General features: G+C 42.0%; 1 protein-coding gene across 2 annotated transcripts in view; it reads right to left on the bottom strand.

The window, feature by feature from the left end:
- LOC126210383 (uncharacterized) overlaps positions 1–23,928 on the bottom strand; it is a 242,126-nt gene that overhangs the window by 86,120 nt on the left and 132,078 nt on the right. For both annotated transcript variants that reach the window (XM_049939612.1, XM_049939613.1), the window contains exon 4: positions 4,527–4,694. In XM_049939612.1, the coding sequence (XP_049795569.1) occupies positions 4,527–4,694 (168 nt within the window). The remainder of the gene's footprint in view (positions 1–4,526; positions 4,695–23,928) is intronic.

A 23,928-nucleotide genomic window follows, 5' to 3' on the forward strand; every position in this document is an offset into this window, starting at 1 on the left:
TTTCCTGAGCCTTTCGCAGACATATTTGTAAAACACTTCGTTGACAATTTGTCGAAGTAGAACAGTCTCACAAGATCACGCACTGGTTCGTCGTTTTCGTCGGTTTTTGAAGTTGAAGGTGCCACTGAGCGAGGTTTGTTTACAATGTGTTCTCGGCCTTCCAAAAATGATCTGTGCCAGCGAAAAACTTGTGACTTGGTAAGGAATGTTCCCCACATGAGTGTTTCAACTTTTCAAAGGTCACCCTCGTGCATTCCACGAGTTTAACACAAAACTGGATGACATAACGTTGCTCTAAATTTCGCTGTCCCATTTTTGTAACACACAACTTCGCTGATGGTGCTCTAAAAAAATCACGTGATGGGCGTACGGAACTGAAAATCGGGATGAACACAAGAGTCTACACGAGTAGAACAACACAGTGTTGCCAGATCTCTCACGGTTTTTGTCATACACCTTGTAAACTCTTCAAACCAATCTAAGGTACACAGAAGAAGATACTTATCACTGTATCACGTATGGAGATTGTCATTAAGTTTTAATTATCACTTCGAAAAAAAAATACATAAATTACTTTTTATTTGTAGTCACGTTTATGCAGTCCTAATACACACTGAAATGAACGACGCCACAGTACAATAGAACGCTGGTGGAGGGTCCAAAACAAAATGGCGCGGCCTATTGATGAATTGGCGTATAGTGTGTTAAGTGGTTTTCTACATTTGAAGGGGAACAACGCAGTAACAATCGATGCCGAGTTGGTGGAAGTGTAAGGCAATAATGCACCACCCTATGACACAGTGGCTAGGTCATGCAGACACTTCCATTGTGGTCAAAATTCTGAATGACACAGAACGAAGTGGCTTGTCATATCTCTGTGAAGAAATGTCAATCGTAACAGGGTAGACGCACTGAAGACGGGCGTACCATTATCTAGGTGGTAGTGTAAGAAGTTAAAATCAATCATCAATCAGTTTCCAACACCTTGCACGACATTCTGAACGTACCCGCTGAGTTTCGCGACTGCCCACACCTATTCAAAACGCCCGACGAACCGAGGCGATAGCGCAAATGTTGCAGCCGCGTCAGGAAAAATCGAGATGACTTCTTTAGCCGCCTGGTGACAATGGATGTGGCTGAATGTATCACAATAACCTCGATATAAAGGAGCAAAGCAAGCAGTGAAAATATCTGGATTTACCACCAGTGAAAAAAGTGAAGACCTCCTGTGCACTCCAGTGCCATCACTGGGGGGGGGGGTTTGTTGTAGTAGCCACTTTTCCAAGCAGCTGGTTGCTTCCTTGGGTGTCTCAGTTATAGTTGGAGGTGATGATGAGTAATTTTTGGAATCACCACAATATGGTGCGAATACACTATGTGATCAAAAGTACCCGAACACCTGGCTGAAAATGACTTATAAGTTCGTGGCGCCCTCCATCGGTAAAGCAGGAATTCAATATGGTTTGGTTCACCCTTAGCCTTGATGATAGCTTTCACTCTCACAGGTATACGTTCAGTCAGGTGCTCCAAGGTTTCTTGGGGGATGGCAGCCCATTCTTCATGGAGTGCTGCACTGAGGAGAGCTATCGATGTCGGTCGGTGAGGCCTCGCACGAAGTCGGCGTTCTAAAACATCCCAAAGGTGTTCTATAGGATCCAGGTCAGGACTCTGCGCAGGCCAGTCCATTACAAGGATGTTACTGTCATGTAGCCACTTCGCCATAGGCTGTGCATTATGAACAGGTGCTCAGTCGTGTTGAAAGATGCAGTCGCCATCCCCGAATTGCTATTCAATAGTGGGAAGCAAGAAGGTGCTTAAAACATCAATATAGACCTGTGCTGTGATGGTGCCACGCAAAACAACAATGAGTGTAAGCCCCCTCCATGAAAAACACGGCCACACAATGGCACCACCGCCCCCGAATTTTACTGTTGGCACTACACATGCTGGCAGATGACGGACACGAGGCATTCGCCATACACACACCTTGCCATCGGATTGCCACATTGTGTACCGTTATTCGTCACTGCACACAATGTTATTCCATTGCTGAATCGTCCAATGTTTACACTCCTTAAGCGAGGTGTCGTTCAGCATTTATCAGTGTGATGTGTGGCTTATTAGCAGCCGCTTGGCCATGAAATCCAAGTTTTCTCACCTTCCGCTTAGCTGTAATAGTACTTGCAGTGGATTCTGATGAGGTTTGTAATTCCTGTGTGATGGTCTGGGTAGATGTATGCCTATTACACATTTCGACCCTCTTCAACTGTCGATGGTCTCTGTCAGTCAACAGACGAGGTTGGCCTGTACACTTTCGTGCTGTGCATGTCCCATCATGTTTCCACTTCACTATCACATCGGAAACAGTGAACCTAGGGATGTTTAGGAGTGTGGAAATCTCGCTTACAGATGTAGGACACAAGTGACACCCAATCACCTGATCACGTTTGAAGTCCGTGAGTTCTGTGGAGCGTCCCATTCTGCTCTCTCACGATGTGTAATGGCTATTGAGGTCGCTGATATGGAGTACCTGGCAGTAGGTGGCAGCACAGTGCACCTAACATGAAAAACGTATGTCTTTTTTGGGTGTCCTGATACTTTTAATCACATAGTGTATATTATGCTGGTAAAGACCAAATTGTCATAGGAGCATTATTACCAAAATCTCTTGATGGGATTAGAGTGGCTGTCAGTACGAAGCGTCATGGGAAGTTGTATGAGGCTGCGTATTTTTCGACGACAATGTCCAATGACACAGTCACACATGCTGCTTCTTTGGGCTATAAAATTTTGCCTCGAGCTCATATTCTAACATGGCAGCCAGTGACTTCTTCCGCATTCCTAGGACGAAGAGGCCATTGCACTGCAAATATTTACACAATGAACATAAGGTAATTTTAGAAGAGGAAAGTTTCCCAAACAGCAAAACAGTAGCTGTCTACAACCGAGGTCTCCACCCAGTCACCCGTCGTTGTGGCACATTTATCGCATTGGAATCTGAAAAAGAAGAGAAGAAATCACACTATCACCAAATTTCATGGACACACAGCTTGATTCTTTCCAAGAGATAATTGAAACTTTATGACTATCTCTCATACACATCTGTGCACACCTTTTCTGGACAGGCAAGGCAGTTCCAGCCTGTTGGGAAATCTGTGTACGACGACTGTCCAAAAAATTCCGCAACATTCGTAATTTCGCGCCAATGGTGTGTTGCAGAGAAATGCCGTTGGCATCCCTGCACATGGCTATGTTTAATGTGTATCTGTGGAAGTTTCATTGTTGTATGTGTATCAGTTATTGATCAGTGATGTATTGAGTAGAACGTTGTGTCGCAGAGGCTGCGAATTTCGAGACGGCAGAGTTAAAGGAGCAACGCGTCTGCATTAAATTGGGTTTGGAACTCAAGGAAACCATTGCAGGGTCACACCAAATGATGCAAATAACAAGTGCTTAACCCATACTCGGTGTTACGAATAATTCACACGAGTTTGGAAATTTGTGGTAAGGTCTTATGGGATCAAACTACTGAGGTCATCAGTCCCTAAGCTTACGCACTACGTAATCTAACTTAAACTAACTTACGCTAATGAAAATACACACACTTATGCTCGAGGGAGGACTCGACTCGAACCCCCGACGGGGGGAGCCGCGAGTTAAAAATGACCGGGCGAAAGTTAAAGATGACACTTGTTCAGGACGCCCCTCGACGTCTACCTACGACGCACATGTCAGGAATTGTGCGTGCCAATCGAAGACACACTGTCTGAGAGACTGCAGAAGAAAGTAACATTTCAGTTGGATCACGTCATGAAATCCTGACAGTGCATCTTGGAATGCATCGTGTTGCCGCCAAGTTCGTCCCATGGGTCATGAGTCAAGACCAGAAAGACCTTCGCCTCGCAATCTGTGAAGAGCTTTTGGATCGCACAAATGAGAACGAGATCCCCCTTAAGAGAATCATAACTGGCGATGAGGTGTGGTTCTACGGTTATGGTGTTGAGACCAAGGTCCAATTTTCACAGTCGGTCGGGAAAGGTTCTCCAACACCAAAAAAGAGATTGTCAGATCAAATGTCAAAGCCATGATGATAGCCTTCTTTGACTTTGAAGGATTAGTTCATCATGAATTCGTGCCACAGCTCAGTCAACGTTTTCTTGATGCATTGCAAAAAAAACTCCTCAAGATACATTCGGAGGGTGTTTCCTTCAATGCTGCAAGAAATAAAAGTGGGCGTTAGTACATATAGGGACCACTCTTCACTCTCATATTGATGACAGTATCATTTCAGACTGGAAGTAAAGATTAATCATTTAATACCCGTTATATGATGAACATTTCCACCAAATTTTGATGGATATCGGACTGGTGCTTTGTGGTGTAAAACCTTCCTTTTCTGTCAGTGTGCGTGGAAAGAGCAGGAGTGGCCCCAGAAATGAACCATGTGGAACATCAGCAGTGATTTTTCCCCTATACATATGAAGATTCATCGTGAGAAGTGTGGTTTTGTGAGGTAGTATACATACCTGCATAGTTGTAGCCGAGCGTCTTGCCGCCTTCTGGCGTGGGCGTGTACTCTCGAGCGGGGGTGGACCGCACGGTCGCAGGAGATGGCCCCCTGAGTGGGTACAGTTTGTCCAGTGCCCACATGCGGTCCAGGTAGTCACTCAGCGCCTTGGGGGACGACCACGGTCCTGCGGGAATGCGTCACATAGAAATGTCACTCTAGTGCTCTCCCACATAAAAAATGCCAACAGGTTCCCCCAGAGCCAGCATTGGTATTGATGGTTGTTCTTTTATGAACATCTGGACAAGACGATTCATTACATTATGGCCCAGAACGAAACTCAACTGGGATAGATGATCAAACCTGTACAAATCATGACACTCTTTGAGAACAACTGTTGGAATAAAATGTAGGTTCCACAAAATGTGTTCTAAAATAAAATAAAATCAAATCAAATCATATAGCATGGTTAGCAGAGAAGCCCAGAGGAGTAGATTCGCTCACCTATTTGGAAATGATTTTCTTTCTCTGCATACAATGATGCCTTTTCTTTGCGATGTACGAGAATTGTGTCTAAAGTGTATCTGTGTTGTGTAGATTACTGCAAACGGTGTGTGTATAGTTTGGTTTGATGTTTGCGTTACGTTACAATGAATGAAGTGAGAGGGTGAAAGCCAGTACCTACTTTTGTCCAATAGCACTAAGGGGTCTAACGAACTAACATCCCTATCTGAGGGACAGTTCAGCCCAACAACATTACTCTGGCAAGTTTTGGATCTTAAGCCACCACCTTCTTTTGCAGGTCATTCATTATAGGTGAAAATTTCTTCCATCATTAAGAATCGAACCGCCTACCTTTGAGCTGAGCACCATGGCAGTAGCTTGCATAAGCTATGGAAGTGGGTAAAATTTTTTACTGACAGCCTGCAACCTAGGTTAGTCCTTTAAAGATTATATCACGTACGTCAATACAGCTTCCATTACACTTAACCAAGAAAATGAGAATTCAGAGTTGAAAGAGAAGACAGGCAGTGCGACCTGATATCAGCAAAATTATTTAACAGTGCTATAGGTAGATATCAGATACTTAAAAATAATCCGAGAGGTTGTCTGTATGATTTTAATTGGGTAGTTTGTAGACAAATCGAGATGTTGTAAGGTGCCTGAGTGAACATCTAACCTGGAAAATATGCAAACAGCTCCGACCATGGCTGATGTCGTCTTAAAAGATTTGGTGCATGCACAGGACATTCATCATGAAGATGTAGAGGGAGGGACATGTGGTAATAGAGAATGTCGAAATAAACATCTTTGTTCATGTTCATGATAAATGAGTGGGCCTAGACTGTGGTATGAAAAAAAATTCCCAAATTGTCACAGAACACCTCCAGTCAGACTACATCCTCCAAAGACTGCAGAATGAACGCCTCATTCGGCCATAGGAGCACTGAGCTTGTTCCATCAGAAGGAAAGAGGCAAAATCGTGAATCACCAGACGACAATACCGCCCCCCCCTCTCCATTCAGCTATTGTCCAGATTCAAGATGTGTAGCTTTGGCGCCTCAGTGAGCAAAATTCTTTTGAGGAGCCACCAACTCCAAATAACAGTTGCGTGGCTTTCCATTCCCAATGTTCACTTGGAAACAGATTGAGATGGACCTGCATTTAGCAACATTATTATCAGGTTCGAAACTGATTGTCGCTGCAACGTGTAACACCCATTCTGGTACTTATCGGTCAGTATCTATTCATGACCACTGTTTGCTAAGCCATATTACGTCACTTGTAGGCACTGTAGACATTTTATGTTGATACGTTGAAAAAATTGGGCAACTTCATTCACAGTGTTGGCCATGGTCACGTCCAAACACAATACCTCCATCTTGTCATATGTCATGTTTCTAAGTCAACCCATCTTACTATGCTGATTACACACAACTTACTGGCACACACAAAGCAATTCGCAAGATGACTTAGGTCTGAGTTGAGGGTCACATGACCATCTTGCACCATTTCTGCATCACCTACAGTGCTTTACTGCAACTTTGTGTCCCTTTAAAGTGATGACTAATATTTTGTCTTGTGAACTTGTGTATTAACTCGTTAGGAACGAAATTAGATAGTGATGTGTTGAGCAAAGAGTACTCATTTCGCATCAGGGAGTGGAGCAGTTCAGTTGTCATGAGATTGGGATGACATCAGACCTGGTACTGCCTGTCAATGTAACAGTGGAATGCAGGATGGGGGAGACGTGTGGCATCACCATAACTGATCAAGGAACAGATGGTGGGTTTCTGACACTTGTCACACACCATCCCTGAAGCTCTGAACACAATGGGTATTTCACATGCCGTAGTGTATACAGTCTACCATGAGATTCCGCGGTACTGCCTCCATCAGGGTAAGATGCCAATGGGAAAAAACGTTTTTATGATGCTTCGCCATCCACAATCTCGGATTTTAACAGCAGGTACTTAGGTCACAGTGGATCATATCAATAACTGGTCATTCTTTCCAGAACCAACCCTTCGCTATGCGATTCAGAAGTTGTTCTCCAACATGCCTACATCTGCTCTCCAGAAGCCACAGGTTGCAGAGATTACCACAATTGGGGAACGCCACCACTGGATGGTCGGTGCAAAAAGTGGACCTTGATGCACCCTGATGGCAAACCAAATAAGGCAGAGCGCCATACTTGCCCTCAGTATACGTTCAGGTAGGTTGAGGATGCATTCTCGTGTGGGGGATGGTTACACGGGATGAAACTGGTCTCCAGATACTTCTACCACCATCCCTCACAGGGGATGAAACGGGAAACTACTGTCAGTCGTGAGTATCCGTTGTTTCGCTTACCACATCCTGCAACAGATCCACTACTCACTTCCTCTCCAGGTGCAGATCCGAGGGCGTGTCTAGATATCACGTCCCCTTCCACCAAAAGCCATTTGGGTAAAAGCAATTTCTGTCTATACCAATTTTATTTGTCAGTTGGCTTTCAGAAAATAAAGTAGCACGAAAACTGACACGAAAATGGCAAAGAATTTCAGAAATTACAAGCTACATTCAACCAGGATGCTATTCCATGTCTAGTCCTCTTGGATAGGCTTGTTATCTGACAGCTTGCAGAAAACATTCCAGCCAAGGAAAGACGCCTAGTCGCTGGCTGAACATATCTGCTGCTAAGAACAAATCCGACACGGTTCGTGAGCCCACAGACAGGGCGGAAATGGAAAGACTTTCCGCTTAAAAAGTAATAATAAAAAGAACATTATTTCATTCGTTTGAACACTCAAATAGCCTCGCTGTTATTTTGTAAAATACCACTTTATCAAAGTTGTGAAAGGTTGTTGCTGTTATAGGTCTTAAATCAAATGTGCAACTCTTGTACTTCTCAAATATTAGCACGTATGCTTTCCCAAAGAAAGCAGGTGTTGGCAGATGTGAAAATTACCAAATTATCAGATTAACAAGTCACGGCTGAAAAATACTAACACAAATTCTTTACAGACAAATGGAAAAATTGGTAGAAGCTGACCTCGGGGAAGATCAGGTTGGGTTCCGTAGAAATATTGGAACATGTGAGGCAATACTGACCCCACGACTTATCTTAGAAAATAGATTAAGGAAAGGCAAACGTATGTTTCTAGCATTTATAGACTTAAAGCTTTTGACCATGTTGACTGGAATACTCTCTTTCAAATTGTGAATCTTCGTGCTCTTATTGTGGACGGCTGTGATACAATACGGCATTCGCCAGGGCTGCATCAGCGCATCAGGGATTCCATGCGACGGAGGGTGGATGCATGTATCCTCGCTAACGGAGGACATTTTGAACATTTCCTGTAACAAAGTGTTTGAAGTCACACTGGTACGTTCTGTTGCTGTGTGTTTCCATTCCATGATTAATGTGATTTGAAGAGAAGTAATAAAATGAGCTATAACATGGAAAGTAAGCGTTTCTGGACACATGCCCACATAACATATTTTCTTTCTTTGTGTGTGAGGAATGTTTCCTGAAAGTTTGGCCGTACCTCTTTGTAACACCCTGTATAGCATGGAGGTATATAAAACTTGTTGGGGTGGGGGGGATGGGTGGTGAAAAATAGTGCAGTCGTTGTCGTAATGCGGAAACAGAGCGATTTATCTGACGTCCAAAACGGCATGAGGTGCAGGGCCAGGGGTGGAAGCATTTCCGAAACAGCTAAGATGGTAAACTGTTCGTATACTACCGTGGTTACATTATACTATGCATGGAGAAATGGCACTGTCAAAAACCGACACCGAGGTAGCTGTGATGCACCAGAGGCCATAGATATAGGGGAAAACGTCGGCTGTGGAGTTGCGCACGGGCGAACAGACGTGCAACTGTTGCATAACTGACCATTCAGATGAGACAAGGGGTTACCAACAGTGTCTCTTCAACGACAGTTCAGCGAAAGTTGAACCATATGGACCTGTGCAGCGGGCGCCTGGTTCACGAACCTCTGTTGACTGCTGTTCATCGGCGACGAAGGCTGGACTTGCACGTGAGTACTGAAACTGCAAAAAGGTGGGAATTTGAGGAGATGGGACCTGGATAAACTGACTAAACCAGAGGTTGTACACAGTTTCAAGGAGAGCATAAGGGAACAATTGACAGGAATGGGGGAAAGAAATACAGTAGAAGAAGAATGGGTAGCTTTGTGGGATGAAATACTGAAGACACCAGAGGATCAAGTAGGTAAAAAGATGAGAGCGAATAGAAATTCTTGCGTAACAGAAGAGATACCGAATTTAATTGATGAAAGGAGAAAATATAAAAATGCAGTAAACGAAGCAGGCAAAAAGGAATACAGACGTCTCGAAAATGAGATCGACAGGAAGTGCAAAATGGCTAAGGTAGAGGACAAATGTAAGGATTATCTCACGAGGGGTAAGATAGATACTGTCTGCAGGAAAATTAAAGAGACCTTTGGAGGAAAGAGAGCCACTTGTATGAATATCAAGAGCTCAGATGGAAACCCAGTTTTAAGCAAAGAAGGGAAAGCAGAAAGGTGGAAGGAGTATATAGAGGGTCTATACAGGGGCGATGGTCTTGAGGACAATATTATGGAAATGGAAGAGGAGGTAGATGAAGATGAAGTGGGAAATATGATACTGCGTGAAGAGTTTGACAGAGCACTGAAAGACCTGAGTCGAAACAAGGTCCCAGGAGCAGACAACATTGCATTAGAACTACTGACGGCCTTGGGAGAGACAGTCCTGACAAAACTCCAGCATCGGGTTGGCAAGATGTATGAGACAGGCGAAATACCCTCAGACTTCAAGAAGAATATAATAATTCCAATCCCAAAGAAAGCAGGTGCTGTCAGATGTGAAAATTACCGAACAATCAGTTTAATAAGTCACGGATGCAAAATACTAACGCGAATTCTTTACAGACGAATGGAAAAAATGGTAGAAGCCGACCTCGGGGAAGATCAGTTTGGATTCTGCAGAAATGTTGGAACACTTGAGGCAATACTGACCCTACGACTTATCTTAGAAGAGAGATTAAAGAAAGGCAAACCTACGTTTCTAGCATTTGTAGACTTAGAGAAAGCTTTTGACAATGTTGATTGGAATACTCTCTTTCAAATTCTGAAGGTGGCAGGGATAAAATACAGGGAACGAAAGGCTATTTACAATTAGTACAGAAAGCAGATGGCAGTTATAAGAGCCGAGGGACATGAAAGGGAGGCAGTGGTTGAGAAGGGAGTGAGACAGTGTTGTAGCCTCTTCCCGATGCTATTCAATCTGTATATTGAGCAAGCAATAAAGCAAACAACAGAAAAGTTCGGAGTAGGTATTAAAATCCATGGAGAAGAAATAAAAACTTTGAGATTCGCCGATGACATTGTAATTCTGTCAGAGACAGCAAAGGACTTGGAAGAGCAGTTGAATGGAATGGACAGTGTCTTGAAAGCAGGGTATAAGTTGAACATCAACAAAACCAAAACGAGGATAATGGAATGTAGTCGAATTAATTCGGGCGATGCTGAGGGAATTAGATGATGAAATGACACACTTAAAGTAGTAAAGGAGTTTTGCTAAATAACTGATGATGGTCGAAGTAGAGAGGATATAAAATGTAGACTGGCAATGGCAAGGAAAGCGTTTCTGAAGAAGAGAAATTTGTTAACATCAAGTATTGATTTAACTGTGAGGAAGTCGTTTCTGAAAGTATTTGTATGGAGTGTAGCCATGTATGGAAGTGAAACATGGACGATAAATAGTTTAGACAAGAAGAGAATAGAAGCTTTCGAAATGTGGTGCTACAGAAGAATGCTGAAGATTAGATGGGTAGATCACATAACTAATGAGCAGGTATTGAATAGAATTGGGGAGAAGAGGAGTTTGTGGCACAGCTTGACAAGAAGAAGGGATCGGTCGGTAGGACATATTCTGAGGCATCAAAGGATCACCAATTTAGTACTGGAGGGCAGCGTGGAGGGTAAAAATCGTAGAGGGAGACCTAGAGATGAATACACTAAGCAGAAGGATGTAGGCTGCAGTAGGTACTGGGAGATGAAGAAGCTTGCACAGGATAGAGTAGCATTGAGAGCTGCATCAAACCGGTCTCAGGACTGAAGACCACAACAACAACTGCAACTGCACATCCACTGAGTGGCGATGAGTGACACTTTCCAGATGAAGCACGTTTTATGCTCCATCGGACAGACAGCTATGCAAGAGGAGGAAAAAATGTGGTCTGGGGAATGTTTTCGTACCATTCCCTGTGTGGTCTTGTCGTTTCGGAAGGTACAGTGGATTAACGCAGATATGCATCTATCCTTACGTGCAGTTTTTTTTCTCGGCACTGTGGCATCTACCAGCAGGACAATGCAACGTTATCACAGCTCGCAGCATACACGCGTGGTTCGAAGACCACCGGCGAGAGTTTGTTGTACTCCCTCAGCCACTAATACCACCAAATTCTCCAGATTTAAAGCCAACTGAGAATCTATGAGACCACATCGATCGGCCTGTTTGTGCCTGGATCCCCAATCTTGAAACCTAGCCCAGCTGCCCATGGTACTGCAATTGACAGGTCTCCACATTCCTGTCGGTACCTACAGAACATCACTGACTCTTTTCCTGCACATCTGACAGTGGTCCACATTGCAAAAAGTGGTTATTTGGGGTTTTGGGAGATGGTCACTTCAGTGTGAATGAACAGTGTATATGTGGTGTTAATTCTAGAACATCATGCACATGGTTCTAGTGTTATATTCACTCTTTTAACTATTTTTTGTGAACAGAGAAACGTTGGTAATTATGATAGCTATTAATGAATACCACTATAATAATTCATTTATGTCTATTGCCATTATTACTATTTCTCTTTTCACAAAACCAGTTAAGAACATTAACCGAAGGTCCAAAAAATAACCTTTAAGTGGCCTTCAGTGGCTTAACATTAGTACAGAAAGTGTTTAGATGCATGTTTACAAATGTATTGGACAACCTACCAGAGCACATAAAATGTCATGTTTATAATTTGGTGGAGTGTAAGATGCAATTAAAGAAATTTCTGTTGGACAACTCCTCCTACTCCATTGAAGAGTATCTTTACAGAAAATCTTAATTGTAAAGTTTTAAGTTCGTTTGTAATTTGAAGTAACACAGTGATATGGTAATGTAAAGTCAGTCAGTGTATTGCTCTTGAGTGAAGTAAAATGTACATCTTTGTCTCCTTTCCACCCTCCAGTGACCACTCTCCATGGGATGCATGCAGTACAGACAGTGTGATAATGTGAAAAGATAGAATTTCAGGATTATGTGGCTAAAACAAGAAGATTGTGTATCTTAAAAACTATTCCCGCAGTTCTATAGGAAATTTTCATACTCGTAAACTGGTGAATCATTGAGAATATACACATGTTAGTGAAACGTACCTTAAGCACGCTCGTTTTGTGCATGAGAGTGTACAGTTTGCCTCTAGTGCAGATACACTTCAACAATAAGTGGAGGAGCAAAAGAACAAGTTTGGAAGTAGGCATGACTACCAGTTACAATAAGACTATACCTAGGAAAACACAATATTTTTTGGTCAGTATTTCAGTCTAGTGACTGAATTTAGTGCCCTAAGACCGTTATAAACAGTTTACGCCGTTTTCTACAGTTTTCACTGTTGTTAGGCATGAGGCTGTGTTTTGTGCAGCATTTGTAAATATTTCGCGATCTTCGCATTTTAGTGGTGTATAATATATTAAAGCTATTCGGATAGAGAAATAATTAAAATCGCTCAAAAGAGGAAAGGCCGCTGGATCTGATGGGATACCAGTTCGATTTTACACAGAGTACGCGAAGGAACTTGCCCCCCCTTCTTGCAGCGGTGTAACGTAGATCTCTAGAAGAGCATAGCGTTCCAAAGGATTGGAAAAGGGCACAGGTCATCCCTTTTTTCAAGAAGGGACGTCGAACAGATGTGCAGAACTATAGACCTATATCTCTAACGTCGATCAGTTGTAGAATTTTGGAACACGTATTATGTTCGAGTATAATGACTTATCTGGAGACTAGAAATCTACTCTGTAGTAATCAGCATGGGTTTCGAAAAAGACGGTCGTGTGAAACCCAGCTCGCGCTATTCGTCCACGAGACTCAGAGGGCCATAGACACGGGTTCACCGGTAGATGCCGTGTTTCTTGACTTCCGCAAGGTGTTCGATACAGTTCCCCACAGTCGTTTAATGAACAAAGCAAGAGCATATGGACTAACAGACCAATTGTGTGATTGGATTGAAGAGTTCCTAGATAACAGAACGCAGCATGTCATTTTCAATGGAGAAAAGTCTTCCGAACTAAGAATGATTTCAGGTGTGCCGCAGGGGAGTGTCGTAGGACCGTTGCTATTCACAATATACATAAATGACCTTGTGGATGACATCGGAAGTTCACTGAGGCTTTTTGCGGATGATGCTGTGGTACATCGAGAGGTTGTAACAATGGAAAATTGTACTGAAATGCAGGAGGATCTGCAGCGAATTGACGCATGGTGCAGGGAATGGCAATTGAATCTCAATGTAGACAAGTGTAATGTGCTGCGAATACATAGAAATACAATATAGCAGGTCAGGATCTGGAAGCAGTTAATTCCATAAATTATCTGGGAGTACGCATTAGGAGTGATTTAAAATGGAATGATCATATAAAGTTGATCGTCCGTAAAGCAGATGCCAGACTGAGATTCATTGGAAGACTCCTAAGGAAATGCAATCCGAAAACAAAGGAAGTGGGTTACAGTACGCTTGTTCGCCCGCTGCTTGAATACTGCTCAGCAGTGTGGGATCCGTACCAGATAGGGTTGATACAAGAGATAGAGAAGATCCAACGGAGAGCAGCGCGCTTCGTTACAAGATCATTTAGTAATCGCGAAAGCGTTACGGAGATGATAGATAAAACTCCAGTGGAAGACTCTGCAGGAGAGACGCTCAGTAGCTCGGTACGGGCTTTTGTTGAAGTTTCGAGAACATACCTTCACCGAGGAGTCAAGCAGTATATTGCTCCCTCCTACGTAAATCTCGCGAAGAGACCATGGGGATAAAATCAAAGACATTAGAGCCCACACATAGGCATACCGACAATCCTTTCCACGAACAATACGAGACTGGAATAGAAGGGAGAACCGATAGAGGTACTCAAGGTACCCTCCGCCACACACCGTCAGGTGGCTTGCGGAGTACGGATGTAGATGTAGATGTAGAATGTATTGTTAGTTTTTCAGGTTAAGAATTTTATGGTGGTTCAAATGGTATATATTTTTAGAACTATTTATAAAACACGTGGACAATTAGGCTATACTTCATCGGTTGTGTAGCATCGTGTACCTTGAAACAGGAGGTCGTTTGCCACGTTTCTTGTGAAAGTTGCAAATTAACTGAGTTTCTTTAATGTCTTAACAGTTGTACCTATCCTGAACGTTGAAATCTGTGTTAGTTTCCAAAAGCTTTGTGGAGGCGTCGATCGCCGAGATTAACATCGACTATCAAATCGATAATATAAAGAATGAAAAACTGCTTGTTTTTATAGAACTTGTTGTCTTTCTCATGTTGCTTCCGGCATTGTACGGCGTCGTATGATTTGGTATAATTGCGTGATTGATGCAATTACAGGTAGCATAATCACAATTCTATTAGTGGCAACAGTATCTGAATATATATTCCGCGTACTCGCGCTTCCAAATATCCACAGCTTCTATTTCACCAACTATTTAACTTCTAACTGGTCTTCGGTAGTACTCCTGCTTCAGTTGACTTCACTTACTGGTCGTTGGTATGTAGCAGAGTAATAATGTAACAGACAGACTATTAAATATAGTATTGACAAAATTTTCTCAGTTTCAACGCTTTTAAATTTCAATCGCATATTTGTTCCTATAAACATGACCATGATCTTCCGTGGAACATGTTTTCACATCTGGAAAAACCTTAATTTTCTGGAGTAATTTTTGTACACTCCTGGAAATGGAAAAAAGAACACATTGACACCGGTGTGTCAGACCCACCATACTTGCTCCGGACACTGCAAGAGGGCTGTACAAGCAATGATCACACGCACGGCACGGCGGACACACCAGGACCCGCGGTGTTGGCCGTCGAATGGCGCTAGCTGCGCAGCATTTGTGCACCGCCGCCGTCAGTGTCAGCCAGTTTGCCGTGGCATACGGAGCTCCATCGCAGTCTTTAACATTGGTAGCATGCCGCGACAGCGTGGACGTGAACCGTATGTGCAGTTGACGGACTTTGAGCGAGGGCGTATAGTGGGCATGCGGGAGGCCGGGTGGACGTACCGCCGAATTGCTCAACACGAGGGGCGTGAGGTCTCCACAGTACATCGATGTTGTCGCCAGTGGTCGGCGGAAGGTGCACGTGCCCGTCGACCTGGGACCGGACCGCAGCGACGCACGGATGCACGCCAAGACCGTAGGATCCTACGCAGTGCCGTGGGGGACCGCACCGCCACTTCCCAGCAAATTAGGGACACTGTTGCTCCTGGGGTATCGGCGAGGACCATTCGCAACCGTCTCCATGAAGCTGCGCCACGGTCCCGCACACCGTTAGGCCGTCTTCCGCTCACGCCCCATCGTGCAGCCCGCCTCCAGTGGTGTCGCGACAGGCGTGAATGGAGGGACGAATGGAGACGTGTCGTCTTCAGCGATGAGAGTCGCTTCTGCCTTGGTGCCAATGATGGTCGTATGCGTGTTTGGCGCCGTGCAGGTGAGCGCCACAATCAGGACTGCATACGACCGAGGCACACAGGGCCAACACCCGGCATCATGGTGTGGGGAGCGATCTCCTACACTGGCCGTACACCACTGGTGATCGTCGAGGGGACACTGAATAGTGCACGGTACATCCAAACCGTCATCGAACCCATCGTTCTACCATTCCTAGACCGGCAAGGGAACTTGCTGTTCCAACAGGACAATGCACGTCCGCATGTATCCCGTGCCACCCAACGTGCTCTAGAAGGTGTAAGTCAACTACCCTGGCCAGCAAGATCTCCGGATCTGTCCCCCATTGAGCATGTTTGGGACTGGATGAAGCGTCGTCTCACGCGGTCTGCACGTCCAGCACGAACGCTGGTCCAACTGAGGCGCCAGGTGGAAATGGCATGGCAAGCCGTTCCACAGGACTACATCCAGCATCTCTACGATCGTCTCCATGGGAGAATAGCAGCCTGCATTGCTGCGAAAGGTGGATATACACTGTACTAGTGCCGACATTGTGCATGCTCTGTTGCCTGAGTCTATGTGCCTGTGGTTCTGTTAGTGTGATCATGTGATGTATCTGACCCCAGGAATGTGTCAATAAAGTTTCCCCTTCCTGGGACAATGAATTCACGGTGTTCTTATTTCAATTTCCAGGAGTGTAATTGCAGGAAACAGCCTGCAGCACTTAAAAAAAGTGAATGTCATCGTTTAAAAATGGAGAAGAAGCCAACGACTGGACGTACAGTAAAAGAAAGAAACACACAAGAACAACAAATGAAAAGTTCCTTCATGGTATTCTATTAAAGGGCTGGCCAAAGGCGAAAGTGCGAAAAATGCACCGAGGTGTAATATCCTCCCCTTATTACCAACATCTCGTGAAGAAAATAGCTCAAATTAACAGCGCAATCATAGAAATAGAAGATAGATTTTTGTATTTCGGGTAATTAAAGCCAACGACTGGATTGACAGTAACAGAAAGAAACACACAAGAACAAGGGAGAATTAAAAATACCTTCGCGGAATTTGTGGGCGTAGAGAATGACAATGTAAAAAAAAAAAGTCAACACTTCTTGAACAGATTAAAACTATGTACCAGAGGATGACTCGAACTTGAAACCTTGGCTTTCGTGGGCCATATTCTTACCATCTTTTTTTTTGTTTTCGTTTTTTGGTTTTAGTGGGCCTTCCATCTCCCCTTAATAGTCCATCTTGCCAATCTCTAAAAATTCCTTCTTTGCTTGGTTTCACACCCTTCATTCTTCAACATCCAATTTTTCTTTTTTCACCTTCCCTTTTTTAAATACTAATTCTTGAAATTATATTTCTTTGTGTTTAAAATGAGAAAAGAAATAAAAGTCCCTTCTTCGGGATTGTGATATTCTTTTTGGACCAGTAAAGACAATTAGCACTTCACGAGCGTCGGCGGTCTTCGTTGGATTACAGGCTGTTTTCCTCGTCTACTACTAAATAAATAACATAAAATAGACAGACTATATGTATTCTTTGGGTTAAACATACGGAAGACAAAAGTTCTGAAGACCAGTAAAACGAAAAGAATGATGACATCGTACACGTCAAGATCGGGGGCGAGACTGTAGAAGCAAAACTCCAGAAAATCGTTGAAGCAGGGAAGCTGGGAAGACATCAGTAGTAAATCAACACTGGTGAAGATAGCTTTCTTGCGTGCAGGAGATCTGGTAATATCAAATGCTGTTATTGAATTGACGAAGAAGTTTGTGAAATTATGCCTATAGAACCTAGTTAGAAGAAGATTGTGGGAGAGCAGGAGTAAGTTGGAGAATCGGCAAGAGAGATGCTGTAAATGAAGTGGGCTGGCACGAAATCAAGAGACAAAAAAACGCGGTGAAATATGACAATGTACAACACCTTGGAAGAGGGATAAAGGGTCATGAGACACTACCTAACTTCTAAAAGAATTGTTATATTCCAGAGGAATGATCAACAGAGGGAGAAATCTTAGAAAAAACATATTTATCGTTGACAGTGGGATAATACGTATGAGAAAATGAGAAGATTAAAAAAGTTAGGAAATGTTGAAAGACGATAACAAATGTAAAGGAGATTGATTTATAGAGTGCTCACCTCTAGCAAGTGTTTGACACTCTCCCGACTAATCTTCATGACTTCACTCCTCTGATGATGATTTCATTATGGATAAATGTAGATATGTCCGTGCTCGGTAATTCATTTTTCCTACCTCAAACATGCAATTTCTTGTCTCTATGTTAAATGTTCACCTTCCCCAGGTAGTCTGAACATTTAACACTTAACTGTCCATTAAAAAAAGCCCAAATGCGTTTCAGTAGATATTCTTAAGTATAGGCAGATTCTCCATCTCCCTCGAGCATTCAATCGAAAGGCATTAATTTTGATCTTCAGTTTTTTAATGTTAAGACACTTATTGTGGCTATAGTTCATAACTGTAAAAGTTATTCATATTTTTCCTATTTTCGTAATTTTTGCCGTACCGTCTACAAATATGTGAGTCGGCAATTAATTTTTTGTATTGATATCTATTATTTAAAATAGTTTTAGTTTTTAATGATGTAGCGATAAAAATTTCATGACAGGAAGTTTCTACTTCCATGTTAAAGGCCTGTATTTGGCATTTTAACCTGATATTAACAATTTTTGTATCAAATGCATTTTTCACTGCTTTACTGTATGTTACGATGTAATATGAGAGTAGTATTCCCGGTAGTGTTCTGCCGCCTATTTACAAAGGTGAGTCAAAATCTGAAAACATTATTAGATTATTTTTGTGGGTTTTTGGCAGCTCCATCACTCCATCTGTTTTCATAAAACGTAATACAGCTCCTAGGTAAATGGGTGCGGTATTATCAATAATTTTGACTAGGTATTTCAACAAACTCATTTTTCCCATGAGCTCTAGCCCTATAGGTTTTTGTGAAATGAGAATAACTTTTACGCTCTTCATTTTCTGGTATCTGTTCACTTCTGCAGCTTATGGGAATTATGAACGTTGTGAGACCTATGCTACATATTTTATTACTCTGAATCTATTTGTAACACCAACAAAAGTGGAACAACAAGAACTGAGCGTATTCGAATAAAGGCATGCTATGGAGAGTTAATTATATTAGGAAATGAGTTAGAGTAGTACATGAGCTTTGCTATTTGACTAGAAAAGTAATTGGTAATGGCCGAGGTAGGTATGATGTAAAATAAGATATAAATGCTGGCTAGCAATAACGAGAAAAGCGTTTCTGGAAAGAGAAATATTTTAACATCGAATATAAAATTAAGTCTTAGGAAATCTTTTCTGAAGTTATTTGTCTGGAGGGCAGCTTTGTATGGAAGTGAAACATAGACAAGAAATAGTTCAGACAAGAAGAAAATAGTTTTGGAAAAGTGGTGCTGGTGATTAATGGTGGGGTACATCGGGTTATAATGAAGAAACACTAAAGTGGGCTGGAGAATAAAGAAATTTTTTGTGACAAATTGACTAAAAGAAATCATCAATTACTAGTACACATCCTGAGATATCAGGAAGTTGCCAGATTTTTGATTGAGGCAACTGTGGCGGGTAAAAATTGTAGAGGGAGCCTGAGAGATGAATGCGGTAAGCAGATTCAAGTGGATTTAGGTAACAGTAGTTTCGCAGGGACGTAGAGATAGAGTAGGGCAGAGAGCTGCATTAAACCAGGCTTCTGGCTGAGGGCCACAACAACATCAAGCTACTTGTATTAAATAGCTGAGAAGCATTATTCCTAGATTTATGCAAGGGTATTAAAAAATTCCATAAAGTTTATACCTGTATATTTTGTGTGCAGCTTTCATCACAATAGTGCTACTTTATATGTATGTTTGAGTACTTTTGTTGGTACTTTATAATGAAAGTATGTCCATATTCATCTGTCCCATATTTATTTAGTAGTTTTACAATTATGTAAGCTTTGAATTGACCTATGTGAAGGTATGTCTTTTTATGGATTGTGACTATAAGAACTTAACGCTCAGTATTTTAATGATTTAAAGCACTACACACCTACATTTGCTTATTCTTCGTCACTAGTCATTCTTTAATGAGTTCTTTTTTTCCTCTCTTGGCTGTGCACTTCAATTCTCGCCACTTCCTACAGGTATTCATTTAACGTTATATCTATTAATGAGTAACACCTCCAGCTTCAGAAGACAGTTAATGAAGTATTTATTAAATCAACATTAATGATTACCATTGCCCCAGCATACACTCATTACATCCGTCTTCCCAACAGATATTGCTCTGTTCCCAGTTTTCTTAGCTGATGCTGTGTCCTTTCCCCAGAACTCGTTATATCAGAGATCATCTATCATAACATCTATCTTCTACACCTATAAATTCTTTTTACATCTGCCACTATCATTAGTGTTATAATAGTAATAATAATAATAATAATTATTATTATTATTTTTATTGTTGTTACTATTAGCAGCTACAATAGTAGAAGTACTGTCATCATTAACTTCATTAGTTTGTAGTATTACTTACATTGCACTTTAGATGCTCATCTCATTTTAATATTACTTGCCATATCAAAAGTGTAATTTCTTAGGAATCTATGATGTTAAGAATGTATTGCATGTGTTAAACACTGGTCTGATGTAAGAGAGGGCCAGATGGCCCTAATCAGATCAGGTTAAATAAATAAATAAATAATTATTGGGGGCGTTTCAGACAAATAAGTATACCACTTCCTGACTTACCTTAAAAAGAAATTATGTTTTCATCTTTAATTAGAAGTTTGTATGATGAAGGTAAGAGTATGTAACTTTATTACTACTACGTATCCATTTAGGCCATCCATTTAACATGGAACACTTCAACATTTTTTCTTCGTGGCATGATTTGATTTTAACCAGACAGAGGAACAAATTGGCTATAAAAGACGATACAGGAGAACGAAGCATTTTAAAATCACGAGGGAAATTCTAGATCACAACATTGGGTTTGATCTGTCTCTTTGAGTGGGATTTTTAGATTTTGGAAAGGCATATGTTTCACTTCCAACAAAATCAGAAGCGATGCCGCTCAAGAAAACAGACATTGGTTGAAACTGTTGTAATGTACGGCAAAATATACAGGCTGTTTCACAATTCCTATCATCAGCTTCTAGGACTGCAGAGTGGACTTAGTAGAAAAAGTTTTGATAAGGAACCCAAGTCTGGGAAATTCATTGTGGATGTAAAATAAATGTAAAGGTCGGATCATTTTCAAATCTCAAGCTTCAGGATACCCTCACGAACTGTGAATAGGGCGTTTTGATAACGAACCTAGTCTCGGCATTCAGTAGTTTTACTCCTGACGATGATGACGGAGCTAGCCATCGATAGCTCGAGAATTTTATTGGAAATGATGCGGCTTAAAAGTCAAGAAGATTTTATTCAGTCATGCCACCCTGAAAGACTCCATTGGCGTCTGCTGTTTGCGACATGTGAAAGACTGATGAGTCTGAGTGCGACACAAATAGTGTGTAAAGCGGGTGTGGTCGAGTTTATACTGGATCAGCAGAGATAATCTTTGTCAGAGATTGTTGTCTGTCAATGATAAAAATTTTCTATCGATTTTACAGAGCCACTGTCCAGAAATCATTGCGTTTCTCGACTTCTTGTTTTGTGATAAAATTATCACAATGTTTATATATTTGGATGCCCTCTCTATAAAGTTGTGAATAATAGTTCCTCACAGTTTTCTGAAACCAAAATTTTATCTACAATGACAAATTGTTATCCATGACTATATAGAGAAGCCATCGAAATATATAAACATGATGAGAATTTTAACAGCATAGCAGAAACCATGAAACTCAATGTATATGGACAGTCGCTCTGCAGTATGCATAGATAAGTTTTATCCTTGACAGGCGGCAACTGGTAGTTCAGTTTATATCTCCGACAAAGATTATCTCTGGTGGTCACATGTAAATTCGACCACGCCCACTTGACAGAGTATTTATGTCACTCTCCGACGTCCGATTTGTCAGTCGGCAAAACTCAACATTGGCAGAAGATTTCCACCTCTGGAGATGTCCAGCGCAGCTCTGGACGAAAGTTCAGGAACAGAAAAATTTCTTCGACCATGGTCATACGTCCAGTTGTGAAAGCCTTCATTGTACAATGTCTCTGTTTATACAGTCTGAAGGACATTCTAATTTGGAGACACAGACACTGTATAAATACAGACCTTGTAAACAAAAAAAACTGTATCTCCTAAGTGCCCTCTACTGCACCTAGAAGCCTGTAACAGGAATAGTGAAACTTCATATTATGTAAATACTGGAGCTTCTATTAGACTGCATTAGGAAAGGTTACAAGCAGGGTGTAATCCTGGCGTGGGGCGATATCGGGCATGACAGAATGACTGATTTGGTAATTATTGAAGGGACAATGGATGCTCGCCAGTATTTGGTAGAATGTAAATCCTGTTGCATCCGCTTCATGTCCAGTGTTCTAAACGGCGTATTTCAACAGGATAACGCAAGCTCCCGCACTGCATTTCACACCAGAAGCGCCTTGACAAACATACAGATCCATGAGTGTTCTGCTGCATCCCCAGATTTGTCATTCATAAAGCAGGTCTGCGTTGCCTTAGGAAGATGTATACTTTCAATCCAGCCTCCTGCCAGTAGTCTTCACTAAGTAGTGCCGAATGTGTTTCAGCCATGTCAAGAAATTCCTCAATATGAAATGGAGATTCTCTCCATGACATAACGGACAGAAGACTGTATATGCGCTGACGGACAATTTGGGAGGTTGGGGCACATTCATACTGATGTTGACGTTGGACATCAGTTCTGAATGGAACGAAATATTACTCATTTAATATCCGTTATGAGATGGACATGTACACAAAGTTAGATAAATGTGGGCTGGTACTACATGGTGTAATTCTTCTCATTTCTGTGAGTGTATTTAGCGCAGTTCAGGCAGCGACTGGATTGATACAAAAAGAAAATAACCGAAATCTGGCCTGGAGTACTGTCAGTAAACTAAACAAAATCTTGGTTTGAAATGGAGAGTTTACAATGAATATTACTAGTTTCGAGTTACTCTTATAACAATTCGACTTTTTTGTGAAAACATAACAATTAATGGTTGTTCACCGAGTACTGGAGAAATGTGTGACAGGAATTAGGAGAGAAAATTGATCAGGGAATAGACTGGGTAATTATGACTGTAGTAACAATGAAATGGACGTAGGTGAATGAGTAATGAGTGTACCAAGGAAATCCTCTGTTGGATGCCAAGTCATCTGGAAAGACTGGCGTGACCTGACAGAACATGGCTGGATGACATAAGAAAGATGCAGGGGTACTGGGGGTTCTTATATCTGAATATTCTACGTCTATGGGAAAATCTAGAGAAGGTTTTTATCCAGCAGTGACGCCAATTGTCTGTTGATGATGATGGTGTGGAAAAGGGAAAACAAATGACTGATTTTCACCACGAAACTCGTTGAAACGTTTACAGAATTAGTGGAAGCGACAAAGATTGATTAGCATGGAAGTGTTTATGAAGCAGGATAATGCACCTTCTCTCCCACCAATCGTTCCGATGATAAAACATGACGAAATGCACTACCTGATAAAAAAGGTCAAGCACCCAGAAGATGTATTTGGATGTCAATGTAATTTCGTACATGTATACACCATTGACGTCTGTGTATATGATTAGGGGTACGACTCACTGTGACAGGTAGAACTGCCGTCAGAATATATTAGTGTTCTTCGTGTTTAAAGTTGATACCAAGCCTGGGAGGGTACGTAAGGGGCGTGAACACTGTGAAGGATGCGGAGATGCGACATACTCTTATGTTACGGCGTTGTCAGCACCTGATAGAGTTTGAAGTGAAGTCTCATTGTGGCCTTTGTTTGACCAGCTGGTCGAATCGTGCAATCTTCAGATACGTGTGGCATTTAGATGTTACAGTGGCATTGGATTGCAATGGGCACTTGATATTGGAGTGCATGGGCACGTGATGGTAGGCACACTCATCGTCAAGGTTCTTGTCAACCTTGTCAGACCACCACAGTGGAGAATTGCCATACATCTCCGCCAGCTATGCTACAACAAATAATGGAAAATACTGTATCATTGGTCAGAGACCAGCAGCAGCTGCTCCAGGCAATTACCATCCCATGCATATGGTGTCATTAATCCCTCAA

The sequence above is a fragment of the Schistocerca nitens genome, chromosome 10 (genome assembly GCF_023898315.1).
Source record: "Schistocerca nitens isolate TAMUIC-IGC-003100 chromosome 10, iqSchNite1.1, whole genome shotgun sequence".
NCBI lineage: Eukaryota > Metazoa > Arthropoda > Insecta > Orthoptera > Acrididae > Schistocerca > Schistocerca nitens.